The sequence below is a fragment of the Anser brachyrhynchus genome (genome assembly GCF_964034855.1).
Source record: "Anser brachyrhynchus genome assembly, chromosome: 7".
NCBI lineage: Eukaryota > Metazoa > Chordata > Aves > Anseriformes > Anatidae > Anser > Anser brachyrhynchus.
In genome coordinates this window covers 23,943,071-23,970,314 of record NC_137701.1, presented here as the reverse complement: position 1 = coordinate 23,970,314, position 27,244 = coordinate 23,943,071, and the positions used below count along the sequence as shown (strand labels likewise).

The 27,244-nt window shown below is 36.7% G+C and overlaps 1 protein-coding gene across 1 annotated transcript; it reads right to left on the bottom strand.

Annotated features, from left to right (window-relative positions):
- Positions 1 to 26,888, bottom strand: IFIH1 (interferon induced with helicase C domain 1). Its single transcript, XM_080601211.1, has 16 exons — positions 26,300 to 26,888; positions 24,234 to 24,390; positions 22,110 to 22,286; positions 18,023 to 18,103; positions 14,433 to 14,653; positions 13,389 to 13,599; positions 10,626 to 10,843; positions 8,883 to 8,999; positions 8,277 to 8,400; positions 7,948 to 8,175; positions 5,971 to 6,227; positions 4,345 to 4,494; positions 3,315 to 3,476; positions 2,647 to 2,837; positions 1,024 to 1,117; positions 1 to 917 (listed from the first exon to the last, which is right to left on the bottom strand). Exons 1-16 carry the CDS (start codon positions 26,741 to 26,743, stop codon positions 735 to 737), a joined length of 3,015 nt encoding a protein of 1,004 aa, XP_080457337.1. The 5' UTR covers positions 26,744 to 26,888; the 3' UTR covers positions 1 to 734.
- Positions 26,889 to 27,244: the final 356 nt, after the last annotated feature.

The window sequence follows — 27,244 nt, the reverse complement described above, 5'->3', positions numbered from 1 at the left end:
TTGGTAAAAGTTATTTATTACACTCATTTATTGAAAAAAAATACATACCTCAATGGCTATAGCCAGTTTAACAATCCTATGAAGCTAACACACAGAAAGTCAATTGTCATTGTCCCTTCTTGGACATTAAGATAATCAATTTAAAGTCAACTTAAGGGCTTGATTTTTTTGAAATTTCTTTTAATGGAAACTTAGTCTGTAGAAATGTCTGAGCTTACAGCTAAAGGTAAGAGAGAAAGGACTCTGTCATGAAAACACAGAAGCTACAGTGACTCAAAAATTACACTCATGTAATCTGTTCTCTTTACGTGGTTTCTTTGTTAAGACACTTTATCTTCATAAGGGTTGTAGCAGAAAGCAAAACAGAAAACAGTCACCACAGCAAGTGTCAGGATGACTGTCTTATGTTCTGTGCTTAAAGACAGGTCACCAAACACACTTTTGACAGTGTTGCCACCCCACATTGGACTATACTGAGAGAGGAATTTGTTCCATGGATACACATCACTGCAATGTATTTGGTCTTATTTGTCTTGGAGTGACACTGCAAATCTGAGTGCATACAGCTGCCATGTGACTTCGTCCTTCTCCCTTGGGTCTTTTCTCCTCTTCAAGGCAGTGTTTTCATGCTCTGGAGCTTTCACTGTGTTTAGGATGCAGCACTCTCTATAACACTCTCTATAATCAGCAGTCAGAGAAGAGAAGAAAAACACATTTATTTTCATTCTGAGTCCTCAGTCTTCATCACTTGAAGGACAATGAGCTGCATAGTCAAAACTGGGGAACCTGATGGGCAGTTCTACCCATTTCTTAAAAATTTCCTTTGTTGTTTTCTTGTCTTCAAAAACAACCACAAAATTTCTAATCTTTAGACAAGGCAGGTCAAGACCTCGGTGAACCATCATATTTCCCCAAGCCTGCAAGTATAAGGAAATCACGTTTCAGAAAAACAGACAATATCATTAGACAAAAATAAAGACAGACACCAGCAACATAGAAGTATGAAAAGAAGTCATTCCTCACTTGTCCGCAATCTTTACATATAATTTCCACATTTGTCTGGTAATCAGCGTGTTTATCTTGCAGTGTCTTATTTTCTCTTGTATGGTAAAGATGTCTGAAAAACAGAAAGTGTGAGTCAGAATACATGGTTATTGGCTACAAAATGGCCTTAAATGCACAGTGACTACCATTGCTGAAATCAGATATGAAACCTAGAAGGCAGTAACCTCTCTGTTGTGCACATTCAGGAGCCAGAGAAAATGCAAGGCCCTATTTCATGCTCCTAAGTAATGTTGACATGCCACTATACTCCATGTTTTCTTTTGTAACATTTTAGGAGGTGCATCCTCCCTCATTAGCAGCAGCAGGCTTTCAGATATAGAGTTACAGTACGGGATAGTTTTTTTTTTGTTGTTGTTTTTGTTTTTCTGAAGTGCCATTGAGCTGTCAAAGATGATATCTGAAAGTTAGAGGTTTTCTTTTTACTCCCTGTAGTCCAACTTTACCCCTTCACAGCACAATTTCATTCTGACTCTCCAGAGATGCAGAATATATACACATTCTTATATCATTTAATTTAGGGAGTGCTTGATTTTGTGGGTTACTATCATTATATCAGCCTGTGCTGAGAGGTTATAATAATTATTACCTTATAGTTTCAATGATAACTGTACTTTGACTGATAGCATTATGTTGATGAGACAATTTCACAGTAGAAGCAGTCTAATGTTTAGGTCTGCAGCTAAATTTTCATTTTTACAACATATGAGTACTAATTTCTCATTAACTCTTCAAAATTTCTTCATTAACTTTACAAATTATACCAGTGATGTGTCTCAATGAAAGGAGAACTTTGGAGGGCAGTAACTTGGTAGGATGGTGTCTGCCACATAACTGCAGCAGACTGTTTTGCATGTACATGCATAACAAAGCATGACTGACTTGCAATGTACAATACCAATTACAAAGTTACTGTAGTAAATTGAAGTTGAATTAAAACATTTTCTTGACCTCTTAATTTCTATTATGAGTAGGAAAAGAAAGTCACCTCTTTCAGCACTAAAAAGTTAAACACAGTTTAACAGAGGTAAATGTTTAACAAACTAGATGGCATGGTATCTCTTGCAATGAAGATAAGAAAGAGCAAGAACACTGGGAGAAATAAAGGAAGCGTGTGACCAGTATGGACATTCTCCGCAGGTAGAGTTGTCAATGCACAGGTAGTGGTTAATAAGTTGTTTATGAGTCACTGGTCATGGCTCATACTTTTATCCAGGGTCTGTTACTGGTGTAACAGTGTAAATGTGAGACTCTGCACTGGGTAACTGGTATTCAGCTTCGGTTGTTGTTTCTCTGTGGAATACACACCATGTTATATAACAAGTGACCTAGTTAATATTACCACAGGAATTATATCTTTTTCTGAAGTTTCACACCCTAGTCACCTTGAAATAAGGGGAAGAACCAACATTTCCTTCAAATTCATTAACTGTAAACTCAAGAGAATTTATGACTTCAAAATATTGGAAAAATATTTCTTATTTATTTATTTTTTTTACTCACTGGGCCTATAAGGTTACAAGCCCTGCTGAAAAGAAAATCTGTTTCTGCTTGAAAGAGACAAAGTAGTTCATAAACACTTACTGGAAATCTTTTTTCACACTGACATGATGCATGTTTTCAATAACTTGTATATCTTCTCCTGAACATATCAGCTTGTGGCAATTCTTGCATAGGAATGTTATTAGTGAAGGGTTTTTCTTATATGTCTTACGCTGATCTCTTTTTGCCTTCATTTGTTTTTCCATTATACTTTGCAACTGGAAGCTCTCAATCTAGAAACATAACAATTAGAGCACTGTAATATTCTAGTGGAACGACTGTAGCAGACTAATAAATCTAAACATTTATTTCCATAAATTCCAGACCCTTACAAATAAAACTTTTTCTGAAAACTTAAAATTATACTTTCATAAAAAAATAACCTTTCTGCCTAATAAGGTGTGACTTCTAAAGGAAAAAAAGATACTGCGAAAAAGCAATTACCTTTCTTTTTATTTTACTAAGTTCACTAATAAAATTTTAGTCAATTTTCCTAATTTGTGTGTTTCTCCGCTTACCTACAGAAAACCAGACTTCTCCAAAGGCCCAGAAACATAGATTCTAAAACAAATATTGGCAGAAGGATGCAAGGCCATATTAGATAATACTATTTTGTATTTTCCTCCCTTAAGTAGATTTCAAGTAGAAAGTATTCCTTACAGTATGCATCAGCCTTCTTCAAATGGAAAGTGTAGAGCTGCAGTAGATACCTTATTTAAATATTCTTCCTGCGGCATCCTCTGGACACGCTGAATGGCCTTATACATCATTTTCTCACGGAAAATATTTACATCTTCACGTTCAACAGCTCCCGAGCCACTCGAAGCCACAAGTGCATAGGTGCTCTCATCAGCTCGAGCTCGACCACGGGCCTACAATTTGCAAAGAATATAACATAAGCAGCGTAAAGTTCCCTATAACACCAAGCAACACTTGTTCCTATTTTTGTAAGGGATCCCACAGAGCATTTTTTTTCACTTAGGCAGATAAAGAGTCAGTATTAACAACATTCTCTTTCTCCATTAACATTAAAGATACCTGTGAGATAATATTCAGGAGATTTGTGATTAGCACAACGTTTTGCGAAGCAGAAACTTTATTTTGTCATGAAAAAATAAGCATGCACTTAAATATCTCAAATGTGCTTACAAATTAACTGATAACATGGACAAACTGGTATTATGATATGCAGTTACATTTTTTTTAGCTGTCAAGAGTACAAATGTCTTTATATTTACATATTGCATTTATTATAGAAACTGGAGACTTGTATACTTTTTTTTCTTTTTCCTTTAGGGAATGTGTGCATTGTTTAGTGTTTGTAAAGTGATAAATATATTGCTGGTTGATCATAGGCTGGAAACACGTGTGGGGAGGTTGGAAGTAAGATAAAAGTCCATCTTCCGCCCATTACACATGGACAGAAAGTCAATTTCAACCAGGCCTCTGATCACACGAGAATACCTTTTCTATACCAGGCATAAGACAGCTTACTGGTTGTGTAGAACTTTAAATGGATTTCACACTGCACCACATGGATGCAAATTTTATATAACATGCACTTCGTATAGCAGGAGGCTGGTACCTGGAAATGAACTTTGTTGCAATAACATTTTCTCTTTTAGCCTGCAAATATTCAAAAAGTATTACCAAGGCCCAGGAATATGATTCACTGTTTGCATACTCTAAACAGAAAGCACTTTAAAAAATAAGTTAGCTATTTATTTAATAAACTCTTACCTGCAACATAGCAATTTCATTGGTGACAAGGCCATAGCGAATAACGATGTTACACTCTTTGATGTCGAGGCCTTCTTCAGCTACAGTAGTAGCAATAAGTAAATTTACACTTCCACCTCGGAATTTATCAATGACTTCCCTTTGCTCATTCTGTAAATTTAAAAATATCGGTATACTAACTTTTAGTATTAGTTTCTGACAGACGTTTCTTGTAATGAAGAGAATTGAGGAATTATAACCCAATCATTCCAGAGTGGAGTGCCAAACTTCAGTCATTTCAACCACTGCATTTAACACCTTTCAAGATCACAAACAAGGAGTTCTTTCTGAACACACTATGCGTTCACACATTTGTGAGGGAGGCAGGAGCAGACACCAATCTTTTAAATGTAACTGAAGTCGGACCTTTTTAGCTGATAATTCCATTTCATAGACACTAGGAGTTTTGATAATACAATTCTTTGCTCTATAAAGTTATTTAAGTAGTTACGCAGACGTTCTGAATATCTACTACTTCAGTATTTTCATCTTTAAGTATAGCCTTCAGTACTTCCAAGTCAAGTTCCCAAGTACTTAAATTTCCTCAAAAAATGTATTTTGTTCATCTGCAGAGCACCAAAAAACACAGAGATGATGTACATAAACGATAAAGCATCCAAAACACGGAATTTTGAATTAGCTGGACATTTCAAACAAGCTTTAGCAGAGGGACAGAAGCTTCCTATATACTGTATTCAGTTTCAAAATATAGAGGCTATTGCTTTGTTTGTGCAATATGGTACAGTGATTAAAGAACATTTTTTTTTTTCAGAAAACAAGCTTACTTTGTAGAGAACAATTCCTATATATTTTTTTGAAACTGAAAGGAACTGCAGTAAATAGACTCTGCCCAGCAATAAGTAACACCACTATTGTTTAAATGCTGAAGTGGCAACTTTACAGGATGCAAAAAGCAAAACAGAGTATTTAGTATACTGAAGCACTTTATTTTGAAAATATTAAATTTGAATGTATAAATAAATTGTCAGAGAGATGTTGTGTATCAGGTGAACACATTGATATGAGATGGATTGTTGAGTTATCAAGCATGGAATTTTCATTGTGTGTTTTGGCAAATTCTCTTTCAATGACTGTGTCAGTGTGAAGCATGCATATAAACTGGAATAAATTGATTAAATGATGATATCAGGAAAAGACAGTCATCCTTCGCACTGTAATTCAGTTTATCTTTCAATTTGTCCAGTAAACTATAATTTGAATCAATATTGTCTTAATATGTATGACCTTATTTAACTATCATACTTTCCTACTGCCATTTTGTTCACTTTTTTTTCTTCCTATATCCCACTACAACTTGTGTCCCTTTTTGACTATATATTCCTCTAGGAAACTGTTTCCTGTTACTCTTGCTGTCATAGAATACAACCACCAATAAAAGTTGTATCTTGTGGAAATAAAATTAAAATACTGTTATTCACCTAAGATACAGTTTATGATTGTAAGATGCTGGCAGATTTGAAAGCAGAACTCTGTGCTCCAAACTTCAGTCCTTTGTTCTAGTACTAAAACAAACTGTTTTCTCAAAATAAGTACAAGATTTTAACACCATATCGCATAGTTCTGTACCTGAGTCATGGGTTTAGTTTCACTGTTGTGTCCAGCACCAATAAGATAATGAGCCTTAATCCCCACTTCTTCAAATTTTGGGTTATCCATAATCCACTGGAATAGAGCAAAAGCACTTTGCCGGGTCTTTGTGAAAATAATTCCTCTAGGTTCTTTAGTCTTTGTGAACTCCTCCATTAAAGTGTTTCGCAACTTTATCAGCTTCTCATTTTCATATTCTGGATTTCTAGCCAACTCTTTTAGATGTTTCTTTTTTGCTTTAAAAATAGCAGATGTAAGTTAAAAAACAGTACTATGTAAAACAAAAGCTCTAGGAAAAAAAAACACAGAAAAACAAACAAACAAAAAAAAAGCAAAGAGCAGCTTTCTATATAGAGGTTGAAAGTTTCAATGAATGACTCTCTTACACTGACCAGGGAGGATTTCTCACACTTTTTTTTTTTTTTTAATTTAAATTTTGAATATTTAAAAAATTATGTCATGGACAGATGATCACAAAAAGACAACACTAACACTTTAAGGGACGGGGGAAACTTGTCTGTTAAGATATTACAATCACTTTAATATCATCTTCCTGTGCAGGTTATCGTGTGAATAATCCACCTTGTCCAGTGCAGTGGTAGTCAATTTATCCAGAACTAGTACACCGCATTTGCAGTGGCTTTCTGACTACAGTCTTATTCATATTTTAGAATGTAATCACACACATAAAGCTACATACTTATATAAAGCTACATATATCTACAAAGTAGATAAAATATATCTACATATATCAAATACATATATCATATACAAAGTAGATATATGTATATGTATATGTATATATCTACAAAGTAGATATATGTGACAAACACTTATAGTTTTCTCATGTATTTAGACCTACACTAAGAGCTGCAGTACCTTTACCTCCCAAAGAAAAACTCCAGTCTTAAAAGTTGGAAACAAATTCAATAGATTTCCTTCTACTACTCCTGGCACTATCAGTGGTAAAACTGGAACAGATTGGAGTATAATTTCCTTTTCGTTATCAGTTTCTCTGAACTTTATTTACATGTGGAAATGAAAGCACTCTAGAAAACTGAGTTTAATTTTTAATTAGTTTAACTTTTTAGTTCTCAGCAGCAGCTCAATACTGAAATTCTAAGGTAGTGGGCACAAAGACAAGTATGGATGGTCAGTAAAAAACACAATGACATTACCTAATCTACTCCATTTGTCTAAAAGTTTTTTTTTAACATTTCCCAAATTTCTTAATGGTGGCATTCTAAATTCGTAGTTCATGAAGTTAGACTTTACTCCAGTATGAATCCCATTTTGTTTTGCAACACCCAGAAGCCAACCTGTCTACCTCTTTCTCATTGTGAAGGCAGTAAGGGGAAAAAAGAGGCAGAAAATATTATTGTGTGAAGTACTGCATTAATCCTAGTTCCAAGGCGAATGACCAGAAAAAAAGGCAACTACTTTTGGTGTCTGCAATTTAACTCACTGTTTAATTCTCTCAGTAGCTGCTCTTTACTTGGAACTTACTCAGGATCATCACTCCCATCTCTTAGTATGCAGTCAAATGCTGGTAGAGAGGTCTGGTTAAAAAAGGGACATTGCACATTACTTTGGTGTTCCATTTGCTCAACTTTTGGTCCCTCAGGAGTATCTAATGGAATATACATTCTCTCTGTCTGTCAGAATGTCCTCAGGGTCACTTCATTGGAGAACAGCAGAGAACAATTTTTACTTAGTATCAGAAAAAAGGAAGTGTCCTTAGGCCAAAACCAAAGAACATCTACTGCATGTTGGGACGTGATCACACTGTGACGTTGTTTAATGCACTCTGTACTTTATGAACTGAGACACCCAGCCACTGTCATAATAAACAACACAGCAATCTCTACAAAGTAATAATTAATGAGCCCATGTAAATTACACTATTAGGTTCTATGGATTTTAAATATTAAAAATCACCATGTATTTCAAGCTTACCATGAAATAAATCTATTAGAAATTCATCTGTTTCATCCTGTTTTGATACTGCTGGTTCATCATCATCATCACTTCCTACTGTTTTCTTGCTTTTTTCCTCCTTATAAAAGTTATTTAGGTGATTGTATGCATCGACCATTCGGATAGTGTCATTAATTTGCAGAGCATCATTATATTTCTTCAAGTGTTCTGCACAGACACGTTCCTTGCGTTTTTCTTCTTTTGCAGCTAAAAGTCAACAAAACATACAAAAACATGTCTATGTATAAAACAAAACAAAACAAGAAACAGACAAATTCAAAGTCAAGATATTTTCCCTATGCAGTTACCTTTTTTCTCTTCTCTAATCACCCACTGTTCATATGGCTGAGATCCAAACTCAGATTTTGGATAGAGCTTGCAATAGTTTTGAATATCTGTCATGATCTCAATAATTCTTTCTCTGAATGGATCCTAGAAAGAAATGGATTACTAAAGTAAGCAAGCATCTTCTAGCAAAAAAACATTGGACTGAACTCTTCTGGCTAATACTACACTGAGTAACTTATTAAAACCTAGAACTTCAAAGCCGAGTAAGGTTGCTAAGAGTATTAACAGTTATGAAAATCAATAGCGCAGAACATTATAAAAATTAAACTGTGAATATAACATTTTTTTAGTATATATTATGTCACCCCAATAGAAACATGGTTCAGAAGGTCTTTTGACCAGATATCTGAAAAATATAAATGCAGTAAATGCAGATATGTAAAAATTTATTTTCATTTAACTTTACTGACACTTTTCCATCCAGAGGAAGGCAGCAGATTCAAATTAGCACTATGGATCACAGTAAATCTATAGCAAAACAGCATTAGCCAAAAGTTCTTGATACCATACAACATTCTTTCAAAGGGAAATTAAACTTTAATACCGATTTGTTTGACAAAACATACCCTTCTTTGGTCATCTGCAATCACAGTCTTCTTAAATGGTTCCTTCACCTGATTTTTCAGTTGTGAGGCATGTTCTTCAACAGTCATGATTCTACGTGCATCGAGATTGGCACAGATCTGTAAGAAAATCAGGGGTTATTTATTTTAATGTTTAATGACTTATTTGACATAAAAACTGAAGTAATGCAACATACTTTCTCCTTCAGATATTTTTTTTTACATAATTTTGTGTATTTCCTTCCCACAAAAATGGCATGCAGACAGTATAAGTATGAAGGACCAATTCTTTGAAAAGTGTTTGAGAGAAGCTATGCAAGTTACTTTTTAGGCCAGAAGTAACTCTTGCACATGAAATGAGGCTTGCAGATTAGGGTGCAAAATAGGTACTTTGAAAAGGAAAATATACCATCAATATTTTGGAAGAGACAATTTCGGAGCACAAAACAAATAAATAAAAAGAATGGTGAAATTAAATAGAAGAAAATATATGTTACTGAGTAATTCTGAAAGTAAAAGCTTGTCGCAATAGTAGAAAATAATTTGAAATGATCTTTCTTGGAAGAGAAATAGATGGAGAAAATTTCAATACTAACTGCACAACTGAAATGGCCTTTTCTGCTTTTGATCTCTCCTGAGAAGATAATATGCACATTTCTGTCAGTGAGTATGAAGTAATAAGGGGAAACTTTAAATTTTTTATGAGCAGATGAAAAAAAAAAGAAGTCTGGCAAGCAACCTTTATGATGTCTGCAACAGTAGTTATCTATTTGAGCTTGTATATTTGGATTACATTTCTTTACATAGAAGAACCACCATCTCATCATTAAGATTTCACAGATAATGAAAAGGAATTCTCTGCTTTTTCCACTGCTAGGAAGTTTTTGTCTCAAAATACCTCATAATTGTATCTACTTCAATAGAGCATAACAACTTCTCGTAGGCCTCACATATTCATTTCACATTCTGTTTGTCACAAAATCACAGAATGGTTAAGGTTGGACGGGACCTCTGGAGATCATCTAGTCCAACCTCCCTGCTCAAGAAGTGTCCACTATTCTTGTGCGAATCTTACTAAATAGGAGGTTTCACTGCAGTCCTGTGTTAAATTCTCCTTTTGTATCACTAATGTAAATCCATTGAATTTTAAGTAAAATAGTTTCTTTAGAGTCACAGATGTTTTAAATACAGAATTTAACCAATTATCTCCCGTCAGGCATATATGCAACCACACATACTACTCCCTTCTCAATCAGTAACTAACTGCTGTAAACACATTTGCTTGCTACCTGTATCTAACAGTTACATTGTTTAAATATTCTACTTCATTTTTCACTTTCCTGGATCCACATAGAAGCCGAGCTTAGTTGCTCTAGAAATACAGACATAAAATACTGTGATCTCTCTAGGACTTAAAATACACAGTAAATTCTAATCCAGCAACATAAAGAGAATTTTATTAACTAAAAAAATCACTATTTTCTGGATTTCTTGTCTTTAATCTTGAGATTCTTTTGTTTTCAAGTGACGCAATCTTTTTACTTCCCTACTTATGTAAGCAACCTTTATTTGTACACCAATGTCCATTAATTTGTAGTGGGGCAATTTGCTGAATGGCTCTGAGCTGAATTTCCATATACAAAAGAAAAAAAAAATCAGATGATATAATTGAAGCCTAACACTACAACGATTTACTTTAACAAGACACTATTCCTTTGGTGATTTGCAAATATAAGGGCTATTTACTTTTAGAATATGTTCTTCAGCTTTTGGGTTGGAATTTGCACCTCCTACTCCAGGTGAGGCTGTAAGTCCCAGAATCTGAGGCTGTGGAATCAATGGTTTGTTTTCTTTCGCCAGTTTTCTGTTCTTCATCTTCTCTTTTACGTAGCGTCGCATTATATTGTTGTAGACGCCTTCCTTTTGAGTGTGATGACACTCATCAATAATGATGAGTGAAAAATCTTAAAAAAAAATAATAATAATTATGATTAATTATGATTAATTTTCTTTCAAAGGTAGAATTGTGTGAATAAATCTTCGTACAGGTAAGCACAGTGCTGAAAAGATTCAGTTAGTTTGAGTCCTAATGCATTAGAAAACTAACAACTGGAGGAAAGGGTGGTGGGAGCTGTATATATTTAATGAACTTTGGAATTTTTGCTGTACTCCTGACATGTCAAGTAGTTTTACTTTTCATATCATGTAGAAAGCTTTTCTGTTTTTGCAAAAACAATCTGATGGTATAAAGAATTTCAGACACATATTTTGAATAACCAGCATAGCAGATAATAACCACTGGTAGGAACATATTATAGTTCTACACTATGCTATCTTTTACAAACATATCCGTAAATGCACTGACAAACTACATATCATTTGTCTATGTGAACATACGTTACATATTAGAAGCCTTTCAGACATTCTAGAAAGTCCTGTGCTGATCAAAATATGCTTCAATTTTATAGCAACACAGAGATTTTCCCCCTATTCCTGCCCAATTAAAAGACTTACATTACTCTATGGATGTGTCATTGGAAAAAACAAACAGATGGAGAGGGCACTACTGATCATCTTGCTTTTGTAGCTGAGGAAACTGATGAAGATTCAGACTATGAATTTGTGCTTTTTAGTTAGATCCTATTTACATGCAACAGGTAGAGCACTATACGATAAAAAAATATTTTTTTTTCTTTGTTTTAAATCTTGCACAAACACAGAGAACATGTCATCTACCTGTTTACATATGCAGATACTGAAATATATTTTAAGGTTCTTATTTCAAAGACTCATGAACTCTGTTTCTCTAGCAGCAAAACTGGTTTATGGAGCTCCCACCCTTCCCCTAACTAGCCAGTAACTCTCTGTGTTGAATTCCCTACAAAACTGTGGCAATGACGGTAAAGCAGATGACTGAAATGATTTGGGTTAAACTCTTTTTTTAATTTAATGTTTAATCAGGCAATTTTAATGGCCTTGTTTACACATAAGTGAGCTCACATTGCTGCATCACTACAAATGATTTTTGTGTCAACCAGCAGCAAAAGTGGGAAACTAACAGAGAGTTAGAATAGTCTGAATGGGCCCTTCTGCTGGAGAAAATATCATGTAATATATTTTCAGGTCTTTGAAGAACCTGAAGAAAGATGGAAAGTGAACAAGGGAAATTTTATTCAGATGCTAGACCAAAGAGTACCACTAAGAAAGCAAACTATTGCTCCACGTCACTGGGGAAATGTGACTGTTTTCACACAAGTGGTCTAGGAAGCTACTTTGGACTGGAGTTGTGTGGTTTCAAACCTAATTTTCTATTTATTTCTAATATTTCTACATTATATATATATAGATCATATGTATTATAACTCCCTATGAAGGAAACTTTGCAAGGTGTGAAACCTCATGACACAAGCTTGGGACCCAGCCCAATTCTAATTAGGTCAGGAGTTCCAGCAGAAGGATTTAGGCACCTCTATATGGCATTCCCAAATGATTCAGATTTGGGAAGGTTTATTGACTTAGGGGAGGTGTAAAGGACATAAATACAACAAAATCTCTAGTACTCTACCTAAGATAACGAAAAGATATTCTGAAGGAGGGGATATAATATTGGGATACTCAAGTGGCTTTGTAGGAGTTGGTTTGGATCAAGCAACTACTCCAATCAGCACTAGGCACTGACAGACACCATGTTTCCCTGTTGTCTCTGTAACACTCAGACAAATTCTTCTTTTACCTTAATTCCCTTATTTTGAACATTGTAGCTCTCTGCTCAGCTACATCCTGTCCCATCTAGAATAGAGTTGACTGCATGCAGTTAGAGGGAGAAGTCAACTCTCACAGAGGAGGGTCACTGCAGCCCAAATCCTGGAGCTGAAGTCATGTTTTGTTCCATCACTGGCAGATAATACAATTTCCTTTCTGATCTCCCAATAGTATCTCCCACTTTAGAGTTCTGGGCAAACAACTTCACTCATCTCATCTTCTACTTTTTGTGCTCTTCAACTTCCTTTATCTGTTGTAAAAGACCATTATGGCTGCCTATCTGTATGTAGTTAGAAGCAATCCTAACTCCATATGTTAGCAACATGGTAAAATTTTAAAGAATACAACTTTTATAACAGATTGGCTTCTATCCCGTGCTTCATTGTATTTCTTAAACTACTTACTGCATTTGAGTTTTTAATATTTTTTCTACTTCTATTCATGGCTTCTATGTGGTATAATTCAATGTTCTACTGAGCTTGGAAGCTGAAATCAGTATAGCTGTATTCGCACAAGGTCGTGCTTGAGCTACTTAAAATGGGATGCACAGCAAGTGAACTGCAAAAGTCTAACTTGGCTTCAAAAAATTGCAAGCACATTAAGAAGTGGTTTTGACTCTTAGAGTACAGCTTGCATTTATAAAAACAGTCAAATGAACTACATTAACTCGTGAGTTTGGCACATTTTTAATCTGCAGTTTTCCAGAACTTTTGACCTTCTGTAAAAATTTCAGAATGAAAATCTTGCCTGATAAGTGGACACCTTCTTCATCTTCTTCAGTTGCATTTAACAGTGAATTCTCAAGAATCTGTGCTGTACTGATGATTACATCATATCTTCTGACAACTTCAGGAAATGAGATTTTCAGCTGAGAATCACCACTTAAACCAATAACCTGATACCAACGTTTCAGGAATGGATTAAACTCTTTTCGTAAATGCTGTTCCACTAATGGTACCTGAAAAAAAGTTTCCAAATAATTTACACCGGAACATACATAGGATTATAAATACATACCTATCTGCCAGAGATGTTGTTAGGTGAATATACACTCTGTGCAAAACATACTTTTTTTAAAAAAAGTAAACAAACCCTTATTCACTACACAATAGGACTTTAAAAAAATGGAAAAGCAAACGCTAAAAATCCACAAAGCAATCCCTCTCTTGCAACTGTTCCTAAGAAAAACTTTTTGCCCCAAGAACATAGGCTTAACTGCGTCTTAGAAAGAACAAACAATGAATGCTCTGGCTCTTTGACTAAGCTCATAACATACTAACAATTTTATTCTCATATGGATATCTTTTAATCTTTCAATAAAATTCTTAAATGTATTTATACACTTTAATATTACAATAGAAAAACTTTAGTTTAGATTATATGCTCTGAATTTAACTGTAAAAATTGCAGTTCTTATCAGAAAATCTGATGGAACATTACCTAACTAGTTTGAGACTCCTTAGGTGGCCTTCATTACCAGATCCAAACACAGAATGTGAAAAATATATTTTTTAAATGTTATTTCATTTTTATTAATCCTAACAAGAAATAACACTTTTTCCAATAATGTAGTTATTTGGCTACATGCAAATTCTCACATGTGCTGCATTAAATTAAAATCACTCATGTTTTCAGCAATATAATGGAGATGACAGTCTAGAGCTGTGTGCCTTTAAACATAGCTACGTCTGGAGAAGCTGAGAAATATATTTACATTCATTTTACAAGTTCTTTACTAACAGTGCATGAGGTTTGCAAAATACTATTTTTTTTTTAAATGTACCAACATACCTTATTAACGAGTACTATAACTTTTCCAGGCTCTGATGCTCTTTTTTTCTTATCCAAGTGATCTTTGGTAATGTAAACAGCCACTCTGGTTTTACCACTGCCTGTAGGGAGACATATTATAATATTCTCCCCATTCAGTGCTGGTTTTGCAACTTCCATCTGGTAATCTCTCAGGATCAGATCTGGTTCAGGTGAAGCTCTGCTCTCCATTTCATCTTCATCTAAGGGTGCAAAGAAATATAAATATCAAACAGGAATCATTTATCAGAATATTGAACAAGTGACAAATGGAAAACATAATTATGAGATACATCTTCTGAATAAAGAGAAACATGGCGCATTAGCATAGGAAATGCTGTTCTGTGGACCTGTGCTTATATCCAGTTGCCTAACGGGGTAGGCGGAATAAGCCACAATATGTCTTCATTCATCTATGTTAATATGATTATTATTATGTATGAATTCAAATGATACAATTCAGTAGCACTGAGAACAACAAAAGTTGTGTTCAGAACTGTTGTATGCGTAATCTGGCCAATCTTATGTGATGCTCTCTTTCATCAGTACTGAAATTTATTTGCTTGCATGTGAGCTACCTTTTTAAATACTTCCCAGAGGAAGAAAAAAAAGAAAAAGATGGAGCCATAGAAAAAGAAAGAGATAGGGACTACTTAAAAATAGATGAAGGGAGTTATAAAGTATAAAGATCAAATAGATAAGAAAATTCAATTGACCGTACAAGACAAAGCTAGCTGCAGAATGTTACCACCTATTCAATGCAGATTGCGCTGCCTCCAGACTGACTCATACATAATGCAATCTGAGCTGTTCACTAAAAGGCCATGTGCATTTGCCACCTAAAGGCCAAAACCTTCCATCTATCATATAAAATGCAATGGCAGAGAGTTCATATCTATTCCTCACAGATAAAACAAACAACATTCAAAAGTTAAAAGGGATGTCACAATTTCAGGCAGTGAGAAAAGCATATCAGCTCTCTGAGTTTATACATATTTAGGAAGTCAGAAATTATCTATATGAATGTAAGAAGTATTTACTTTAGTGGAGTTCTGCGTTTTTTTTTCCCTATAGATATGTTTATTTATCCTGAACTTGTACTGTTGTCAGTGAATAAGAGGCAAAAATCCTACGAGACTAAAAATGAGGAAAAAGACCCTCTAGTTTTATTTCCTGATGATATTAAATGAAGAATCATGGGGCTTTTATTATCACTGATACATCATACGCAAAATAAGTGTATTTTTTCTAGTAAACCTTATTCCATTAAATAAAATTAAACTAACAAAAAGTAATGAAGCTTGATAAAATACTGCTGATGGAAACACCTGAATACCATTCCTAAGTGTTTTTTGCTTGTTTTGCCTTTTAGCGTGAGTGCAGTACTATCTGGAACACAGTGAAATTTACACCAGAGAGTACTTGCTGTTACTTATCTGACTTCTACTACTCTCTTTTGAGGAAGAACACTGTTTGCTTTCTGGTTGACTAAATCCAATAGTTCAACCATATTGAAACTAGCACTTTATCACCCATCTGTTTAGTTAAATTTCAGTATCTTAACATCCTCAACTAACCATCCATGCCTAAAAAATATTTAACTTAGCTCTCTCCTAGCTTCCTTGGCTCCTGGTAAGATAAAGGTTAATACAGGAATCTTTTCACAGGATATGATTCCATTAAAGAATTTTCATCATGCACAGTAAAACATGCACAGGGAGGTTGTCTGCCTTCATACAAGGCTTATAAACTGCTGCTCTGTGCTAAAAGAAACATGATAATTATTCTTCTATTATCCTAATTCCAACATTTTTCTTAAATGTAAAGTGATCCTTGCATTGAAAAGGGCAACTAAATCCACAGGATTCTTTGCTTTAAAATCAAACTCCTATCAGTGCATTAAGACCTACCCAGACATCTAATACAAGAGCCTTACTGCAAAAATTCAAATTATAAAGTCCAAAAATATCACCAAGTCCATCTGTATCTCCACTATTTTTCTCATATTTGCTCTCACTGAGTTTAAGCATGAATGTTTTTAAAAACTTTTTAACTGTTTTTAAAGCTCAAGTGTAAACAGAACATGTAATAAATAACAAGTAAAAAAAATCTGTTCTGCATTCTTCACATAACTGTAGTGATTTATTTTTTTCTGCTGGACTACTGGACATAGCCAATGCTCAACTAAATGTGAGATTTTTCAGGAATCTTAAAGGCTCAGGCCATATATTCATATATGTGCTACCACACACCATTAGCCTGTATCAGCCTGGCCAACGGATATGGTGTGTCTGCTCACAAAATGGAGAAGTTTCTGTGTCCTGACATTTCATGTGACACAGTGAGGAAAAAATCCAGTGTGACTGATGAGTCACCTCAGCTGACGCAGAAGTGCAAAGTATATTCCTCAGAGTTAACAATACATAGAATAAAATCCTATCTATAGGGTAGAAATTTAGATTTGAGGGGTAGCAATTTAGATTTGAGATATCCTGAATCTTCTGTGTACTTGTAAAATACATGATTTTTAGTATTAAAAAAGGTTGAAACTATTTTAAAGCATTTTCAGTAAACACTTTGTAGGCTTATGACATATAACAACTGCATTGACTTTACTGACCTAATACTAGTTTCTTTAGGCAGAGCTGGCTTTTAAGGTAACCCAGATTTTTCTTTGTCCTTGCACAAGATATAGGCACAGAACAAACTATATACAGGCTAGTTTCTAGAAGTCAACTGATTCTTGAATTCAGTGTAGGGCAAACATTAACTGTTCACCACAGAAGATAGACGCAAATTCGTTCTGCCTGAGGTTAAAAAATAAATAAATAAAATTGGGGTGTCTTTTACAACAGCAGTGTTTAATTGGTTTCAGAGTTTATTCATAGCAAGTTCACATCTGTCTGAAAAGTGTTATCTAAACACAATCTAATATTTAGTTTAATGCTACACTTCATTTAGAACTTGCAAGTATTCTTAAATGTGAGATTTGCAAAGGTCTTCAGATATTAATCTCCATTGATTAGGTTACTGTTACAAACAGTGCTATTAAGTTATTCAGGTCCAAAGTAGATCCTCATTATGGTTCTGCAAGTACCCAGGAAATGTTTCTCCTCAACTTTTGATGCCTCTAAAACCTGTCCAATTTAATCCCTCTTACCTCCCCAGTAGAGGAGCCAGACACAATTTAGCTTCATCGTTAGAGCAAAAGAAGCACATACATGTGGCAGTGTTATGAGTATCTGTACAGATAACTTCACTGGATGACTTCCAGAAGTTCATTCCAGTCTGTGTGATTGTATTCTGCATCACTGACCATTTGTATGATGGCAATGTTTCGAGACCTATTTAGAGGATCCCAGTAAATCAGCTCCTTTGGGGCTTGGAGTTAAGTCCAGACCCATAAAAATGGCATCTGTTTACCAACAAAATAAGAGGAAGTTTGGTACATAAATACTGTTGCTGGAGTTCACAGTAAATGTTTTCCATTGATTTTTGGTTTAGCCTAGTCATAGAGAGCTTACCCTCCAGAGTTTATTTTGCAGTTACTAAATAAGAGAAGGGAAACATACCTGAATCACTGGTTGTACTGCTCTGTCCCAGGTTTTCATTCATGTTACTGACACTTCTATCTTCTGTAGCGACATCTGATTCTAAGTGAAAAACAGAAACAAATGTAGTATAGTGTACTTGCTATACAAATATAAATAGCCAGTGTGTCATTTACTCTCTCCCTTAGTTGTCAAAATGGGCTAGACAAATGTCTGGCAGGGATGGCTGAAGAATAATTTCCTTTCCTATGGAAGAAAAAATGGAGTGAGAAATAAAAATCCAAAATACAGCAGAGGTAAGGCAACGGGGTTCATAATTTAGTGTAGTCAGGCATCTATTTTCTGTTTGCTTGGAAGTAAGGGTCCACAAAGGACCACATGCATGATCACCTCTAGTCCTATGATCCTTTTCAAAAGGGAATGAAGAGAAAAAAAGAAAGAAAAACATGTTGGACAACTGGACACACAGTAAATCTTCCAAACTGCAAGTAAAAGCAGAGACCGACAATTCTGTTACACCCAATAGAAAACTTGGACACTGGTACAGAAATCTGGCAAGTTTCCTGTAGATATTCTAATGTTAAGATCCCCCTCTGCTGGGCAATCAATATATTGCACTGACATTTATTTATTTATTTTTCAGTCACAAGTGTAATCTATATAGATTTTCCAAAACTCGGTAATTTTAACATTTGAAGAGATCCACAGAGTTCTTCCAGACAAAATCTTCTGCAAACAGAATCATCCCGCACTGTTTGTCAGCTTGCCTGCTGCACTCTGCAACTGAGCTCAGTGTCCATAAGAAAACAGTGAGAATAACAACAATGACCTACACTTAATTAGCTCATAGAACTTGTGTTCTATCAAATTTTTTTCAGTTTTTCCATATCTATTTTACTTATTGTCCCCAACAAATAATTGGTACAGCAAAACAGATGCTGTGAGAGATTAGAACTAAATGGGAAGTCTTAGATCATTACTCCTAAAATACATTACAAAATCTTGGTAAGTGAGGTAGAAGTTTCACCTAGTCTGCATTCAGTAAAAATGCAAAGCTTTGACATCCCTTTTATGCAAGCTTTGGTCTCCTTGAAAGGTGAATGACTAAGTGAAACTAAACAGCTATTTCATGAAACAAGCATAATATCGACGACTGAAATGAAGCTACCTTAGCCACCTTAGGAGTCCAGTATCTGGTTAAGTCTTATTTTTCAGTTTACCTGACATAACCGTGAAAGGTGAGGCAAACATCTGTCTTGCTGTCCTCAGTTTTCTTCTTTTATTGCTAACAAACTTCAGAATCTAATTCAACTATGAATCTCCACCACACTTTAAGCACATAAATTAAAAGTCTAGTTTCCCAGAAATCAATGTAATCAAAATAAAGGCACTGAAAAAAATACATATCCACAGCAGGAGCCTGATTTAAATAAATACTCCCTACTATTATTATATAATAGCATGTATTTAATATCACATAAAAGACAGTATTGCCCTGAAAATAGAAGAAAACATCACCAGTTATAAACCATGTTCAAAGACCTCTGACAAAATATTAAGTAGCTTTAGTAGGAATTCAGTTTCTGAAAATGACATTGTTATTGCTCATCTTCACTTTCTAGTAATCCATGTGATTAGGAAAGAAAAGATGGAATTATGGTCTCCCTTCAAAAATGACCTACTACAAGATGTATATGTAACAGAGAATATGTATTCACAAAGTATTTTATACTCAGTTATCTGATTACAATCTGCAGCATGCATTACAAAATCATCTCGTAACAGAAAACATCAGTGGTAAAATGAAATGTAGAATACCCATCTTTCAAATTAAAGTTGAATAGCATAATATTCTCCTTTTTTGATTGTAATAATCTTCTTGAATTATTTTAAAAGAAAAAAAAAGTAACTCTTTCCAAAACAATGAAGATAAAAGGGCTGATATTCTAACAGCTGTCACTGTCACTTTATGTCACTTTGCACTAACAAGTAAGTACAAAGACAATCGAATGCAATGAAGAACATAGAAATATGCAATATTAATTTTTTTAAAAAGTCCTTCTTTCCTGTCATGTGCTATGTTGTCACAGAAAAAGTTTCAAACAGTGGAAAATACCAATGAAGTACCAAAATATAAACAAGTTAGTAAAACTGGTCCTACTTTCAAATTAATTGTTGGTTTTTCCACTCTGAAGCGTTAAGGGGCACACTTTGTAAGACATTACTGAAACTTCCACTTAAAAAAATCAATCAAGTGGTTATCACCTTATACTAACCACAAGTAAGTCAGATTTTCATGGAACGTTCATTTTGAACTGGAACCAACAGGGGTCAAACCACTCTTGAAATCATGGATTTGCGCATAATGATAAGGATGGAAACAATGCACATTGGCGTCTTTTCAATCTGTATTTTTCCCACGATATAATTATTTGTTCCAATCTACTTCATTTTATTAAACAGATCTTGAAAAACACAGCTGCTATTTATTTAAAGTGTTTTCTGTACAGGTAAGAGAAACCTTAATTGAAGTGCTCCAATTCTGACCTTGCAAACTTAGTGCTTTTGTGTTGTATTTTGTGTATGCAGTTTCTTATCTGTTTTTGTACAGGCAGTTTTCTTTCTAGTTTTCTCTCAGGCTAAATTGTTTATTTCTACTCTACCTTTATGACCCTATGGCTCTGTACTGGGTCTGGCTGGGATGGAGCTTCTTTCCAGCATACTTTCTTCTCCTCTTCATCTGAGGAGAAGGAGTGAGAGTGGTTGTAGTAGAGTTTAGCTGCCCAGCAAGGTAAAACCACCACAGGCTCTCTTACCTTCTCCCTGACTCACTCTGTCTTATCTACTGCAATAAAAGGGTCAGGGGAGACTTTAGATCCAATGCAAAATGCAGGAATATCAAGTGATTTGAAAACGATTCTTCCTCCTTGAAATTTGTCCTCAATATATGGAGGAATGGTGGGAGTGTACTACAAAACTAACAACACCCGACATATCAAAGTGCAAATTAGCTGGGTTCCTAGCCTACATGGAAGTAGAATCTGGGGTCCAGTTGTACTTTTACCTGCGTGGTCTAAAAACAGTCAGGCAAGATCAGGCTAACAGCAGTGAAAACCTATCCAGAGCAAGCCTACAATTAAGAGCCTAACTCGCCCTGAAACGACCCTAACTAAGAGTAAGGATAACTCAGTCGGATCCATTCTGAATCATCATTAAATATTTGGCACCTCTGTTTTATAAGGCAAAATTATGTTCTAATGCAGGAAAACCAAGCTGATATTTCTGCTGCAGTCAATAATCCACTAATTGCTATAAATCATTGTGATATGCTGTTAAGATCACGTTAAATGAAAAATAAGCTACTACTGTTACACACTGAAAGGCCACAGTTTTCAGAGCCAAATTTTTCTTGATATATTCATGTTTGATGAAAAAAAGAGCAACCTTAGTTGTCTTACTCCTTTGGCTGAGTAAGCCCACTAAAATCATTTCAGGCAGGATTTATCTCAATTGTAACTATTGTTTGAGCTGCATCTGAACTTGTAACAGATACAAATGGTTCCTTAATCATACAGCATATGTTTGAATCATCAGTTCCTGGCTATATCTGGCAACTGCTGCTGGTAGTTGCTATTGCTCATGATCAACTCCATAGGCACATTTTAAAAGGTGGATCCATATGAACAACACGCCACAACAATTTCTTGGCAACGTCCTTCTAAGCCATTCTGCACTGTGCTAGCAAATAGATTTCTGAACTAGCTTGGTGTAGTTACTTTAGGTGAAGCTTTTTCATACCTTTCAGATTAATTAGTTCAAATATGACAACATTCTTGTTTGAGAGCAACTCCTTTGAAGTAAATTGAGTAAATTTAAAGATCTGTCCCCTAAGTTGGTACTGCAGTTAACTGATAGGAAGAAATAGAATTTACTGCTTCCAAGAAATCAAGATTTACTTTTTCCATTAATTCCCTTCACAATGAAGGTAGCGTATGTTCCTGAATATTTGAGCAAAATGGGAACTAATAAACTGAGAACATTCTCTTAGTTATTTCCAGTTACTAAAGTTGAACTGGTACCAGAACAAAATACCAATTAGTGGACGTACCCAAAACTACAGAATTCTTTTCAACAGATGTTTCCAATACACCATTTTCACTGACAGAACCACTATCCAGATTTTCTTGCTGTTTCAAATCCTCCACTACAGCATGTCCTGGTTGGCTTGCAGGTTCTGCTTCTTTGTTTGTACTGTCCTTCACCCTGTTTTCTTTATTCTCTTTTCCTATAAAGTAAAAAAAAGAAATAAGATGGCACTATAAAAAAAACATATATTCTTTTACTGCGTAGCACAGAAAACAAAGAACTAGTCTGTATTCATCGTGCTTGTCACATCAGCACACCAGCATGACATACGGTCTTGACAAACAGTAGTTTAGAATTTTGATGTTTTCATAAATATTAATTAATGAAGTTGTTGGTCATAAATCTCTTCTGAATTCTATAAGTTTTGTAAGGTCACAAATGGGTGTACCTTAAAACAAGACTTCAAAACCTTCCCATAAAACAGAAAACCTGAGAGAACTTTCCCCAAATGTCTTCCTGCCCTACATTTCTTTGTCTTATTCCAAACACAAAAATGATTTCTCTTTGACTTCATAGAATCACAGAATATTCTGAGTTGGAAGGGACTCAAAAGGATCATCAAGTCCAACTCTTAGCTCTACACAGGACCATGCAAAAATCAGACCATGTGTCTGAGAGCATTGTCCAAATGCTTCTTGAACTCTGACAGGCTTGGTGCTGTGACCACTGCCCTGGGGAGCCTGTCCCAGTGTCCAACAACCCTCTTGGTGAAGAACCTTTCCCTACTACCCAGCCTGACCCTCCCCTGTCCCAGCTCCACGCCATTCCCTCAGGTCCTGTCGCTGTCCACAGAGAGCAGAGCTCAGCGCCTGCCCCTCCACTCCTGCTCCCCTCTTGAGGGAGCTGCAGGCCGCCATGAGGCCTCCCCTCAGCCTGCTCTGCTCTGGGCTGAACAAACCAAGGGACCTCAGCCACTCCTCATACGTCTTGCCCTTTAGACCCTTCACCATCTTGTAGCCCTCCTTTTAGTAATTAGTGCATGTACTATGAATTTATTACTTTTTTACCTGATAGCAAAGTAATGAAGGCAAGAATTTAAGCCTGACAAACGTGTAACAGAAAATGAAACTTAGGACCACAGTAGTTGCTGATCTATTCCCACCATCTGACTCACCCGCAACCATCTTCAGGCTCTAGCCTGGAAACTGAAACATTCATCCACCTTTGAACTGCATGCTCAAATATGGTAGCCGCTTATCAGTGTATGGCAAAGGTTGATTCCTGTCCTCAACTGGAAGAGGCACCTTCATGCCTCTCATCCCAATCTTTAATGCATAGTCCCACACGCAGAAACTAAAACCACAGCGATATAGTTCTGGTGAGCTCCTCAAGCAAGAAGGCTGAAGCTGTTAAATGCGAAACCTGTTAAAAACTTTATTCTCAAATATCTTATAAAACCTATGCTGACTGCAATATAAAATTAGGGGTTGGGGTCTCCTTCTTTTTTTCCATATTTTAGCATGTAGGGTGATAATTTTACAACATCATAATTGCTGTACAGGAATAAAAAGTGGTAACCGAAAACCCAAACCTCTTTTACTTTCATTTCTGTAAATAATGTTTACTAGTTTATTCTATTACTTACTGTAAATGTTATGCAATATATCTTGAGACCTATCAATGTGTTATCCCCAAGGAGATATACTGCAGTCTACTTTAAAATACCAAATGTATTTGTAAACCATGCCATAAAAGAAACATTAATCTTTGTGGTGAAGGAGAAATCTGGAAAAAGCTTGTTTTATTTGTTCAAAATAATCTTCTGACTATTTATTATGAATGATTATACAAATATCACATTGAAAACCAATGGGTTACAAAAGGTAAGTATTCAGTTTAATTACAATTTTGGTCATACTGTTGTAAGTTTGATATTGCTTAATAAGGATTTCTAGTGTTTAAGAATCTATCAGGTTAGCTGTTAAATAACTTCATTCTGAAATCCTCAGACAACTGAAAGCATTTGTCTCAGCATAGCAGTGAAATCAATATGGCTGGAACCCTGCATTGTTTCCAAAGTAACAGCTCAAAAAGAGATGCTAAAAAAAAAACAACCAACATTATTATGGTGAAATAAGATGATTACCTCCCGTATTTCCGCTTAAATCATCTGCAAGGTCTTCATGTTGTGTTTGACGCAGAGCAACCAAAAAAGGAGAGAACCAATCCTTTTTCTGCACTATTCTACTCAACAGCTCCCTTGCACCATCTCTGTTCCCACGAGTGTCAGTAACAGCACTGATCTGGTGAAAATAAAATAAAATAAAATAAATTAAACAACCTTGAGACTGAATTTTGAAACAGTTTAGGGAAGTTACCAAGAATAGTATATGTACAAAAGTATTCCCCTGTCATCACTAAAACATAGAAACAAAAATATATGGTGGGTCTGACAATCGTTTTACTCACCAGCAGAGATTTACTGCATTTTTGTCCAACATCATATAGTTTCTCGTAGTATGTATAAAACAAGAGATCTGAGATTTGAGAGACTGGTGGTACTGGAAATGATTATAATAATAACCATTATATAATCATTTTTATTATGGAACGATAATTGGTGTTCACATCGGTTTAGGAACTAACCATCCTTGCTTAAGGAGAAGTAATGCCCTACAGCATACCAGAGCTCACACTTCATCTATGGCATGACCTCATATTTAGAATGGAACATTTCCCTTCTTAAACACTGGCTTCAACTTCTCAATTCTCACTTAAAAATACGATACAATAATACAGTGCAGTAAAATAATACAAGATACAATAGCCTGTTGAAAGTGACTACTGCCATCAAAGAAGCTATAGAAAAGTGTTCCAAGGTTGTCATGAGCAAAAGTGGGCAGGTGTTCACAAAAAAGAAAAGCACTGTTTCAGAAGTACTGCTGCTTGAGACAGGTGTTCAGTCTTCAAGGGCAATTTCCTCAAGGCTCAAGAATCATCCATCCTGATATGTGAGAAAATGGGTAGGCATAGCAGCCGGCTCAAGTTTGGCCAAACAGGGTAAAAGCCCCCTGGCTGAGGCTGAATACATGAAGAAGGTGTGTGGGCAGTGGGAGGAGGGAAGAGTTAAACAAAGAGGAATATAGCGAGACCATCCTGGGATGTCATTCATTAAGAAAGCCTAGGCCCTGTCAGAGCTGAAACTGGTAAGGGTCTGAAGGGTAACGACTTAAGCAGAAATACAAGAAGCATAAAGATGACCACGGAACATGTGCACCCATTAAGGAATGGAGCCAATAGCCTCCTAAAAGATTCCTGTCTCTACCTGCTGCATTACCATGCTTGGCTCCCCAGCTCGTGGGGTGCAGCTAGCCCTTGCTGCTCCCCAACAGTCACCAATCAGATGAAATTATATACATGACTCTCATTTAACTGACGTGAGCATTAAAGTACCTAAACAGTTGATGCAAAGTTCAGAGTGCAAGTATGACATAATTCCACCATTAGTTTGTGATCTTTTGTCTTATTCCTGTGCCAAATATATATATATATTTCTTCTAATACTGTTTCAGGATATCTACTTTTTTTCTTTTTTGGTTCCAAGTAAGTTTCACGCTAGTCCAGGCAAGCCATTCTTGGCCCAATGGAGAAAAACACTGGCAAATGTTTTTGTCAAAGCCATTACCCTTCACTTGCTCTTTCTTGTCAGATTGGTATTTCTGCTCAGCTTTATAGTCTGCTGCTGGCTGTGATATTCCTTAGTGAACTTAAGGCAGAAAATAAAGGTGAGGGGAGGTCTTGTTTTACTTCAAATGTTCTCTAGAACTTTACAGGCCGGCACAACTTTCTGGTATGGTTCACAGGCCAAAAGACACTTACTGATCTTCTGAGCCTGGTATCTGTCAAAATGGTAAGTCACAGTAAAGTTGGCCAGACTACTTCCACTTACATACTGATCTATTCTAAATCTCTGCTCAAGGTATTTACTGTCTGCCCCTGGTTGTTAGCTGGCATCCCATCTGCTAGCCAACCTGTAAGTGTTCAGCAGTTTACCTGGAGCACCACCTGTCTTTTCCCCCAGGTTTGGGTACCACCCTTTGGCTTTTTGCACTCACACAAGGCCACTTCTTGCTGTGGTGCCCCACAGCTCCTGGGGGTGACCAGTGTCTGTGGGACTGCCTGGTGCCCAGCCTGAGAGGACGGGCCACTTACCCGTTCCAGGTCCTCCTCCTGGAAAATGTCCATCTGCAGGCACCTCTCGGCCACCTGCCTGGTCTGCATCCTATCCACCAGGGTGGCGTGGAGCAGCTGCACCAAGTGCACGCAGAGGTCGTGGTCGGCCTCCTCGGTGGGTGAGGGCAGCTGGCTGGGGTTCATGTAGCGGGCAGCCAGGTCACAGCCACCTTTCTCCAGCGCCTGCAGGAACTCGGCGAACCAACCTTGGCCACGGGGGCCGCGCTCCACAGCGCGCAGCAGTTCCTCGGCCCCCTCCACCTCGCCCCGCTGTTCCGCCGCCACCCGCACCTTCTCCTTCTCCTCCCGGCTCAGCGAGGGCAGCCAGTCCAGCACCGGCAGCACCCGGATGCACTGCTTCAGCCGCGGCCTGAAGCAGGAGATCATGTAGAGGAAGCACTCGTCTCGGCACTCCGCCGACATGGTCGCGCTGGCGGTGCCGGGGCCGGGGCCGGGGTCGGGGGATACTGCAGGGGCGGCCGGGGAGCGCCGCAGCCGGGGTCCGCCGGCAGCCCGCCCGCAGGTCGCCGCCCCTTAAGCCGGCTCCTTTCGAGCCCTTTCGGTTTCGTTTGCGGGCGGCTGCCGAGTGCGGCTGTCCAGCCCCTGGAGGGACGGGCACGGGGAAGTGTCGCTCCCAAAGGCTTGGAAGGAAACTTTGAACGGGCAGCGTGGGTTTAAAGGCGGAACTTTCGCTTTCCAGACGGGGGTTTCTAGTGCTGCTCGCTGGGGTGCCAACGATTTGTGCAGCTGTGCCTTTCCAGCCTCACACTACTAGTGTGGAGGAACTAGACGCTGCGGAGGTGGGGACCCCAGGCGATTGGAGTGGTCTGCCTTCACTCGCAGGATTAGTCCCTCTGCACACTTCAGATCCGATTATATCTCCTTAAGCTTGTAAATGACACTTCACGTTACAAAACCCATGTA

Bases quoted from the DNA above. Each gene is read 5' to 3' on its own strand.
- IFIH1 (XM_080601211.1), bottom strand. From the start codon at position 26,743: ATGTCGGCGGAGTGCCGAGACGAGTGCTTCCTCTACATGATCTCCTGC. The intron at 9,000-10,625 runs GTAAATAGCCCT...ATTTTCTTACAG, and splicing joins CTGAAGAACATATTCTAAAA to ATCTGTGCCAATCTCGATGC. The intron at 4,495-5,970 runs GTACAGAACTAT...TTAAATTTACAG, and splicing joins AAACTAAACCCATGACTCAG to AATGAGCAAAGGGAAGTCAT.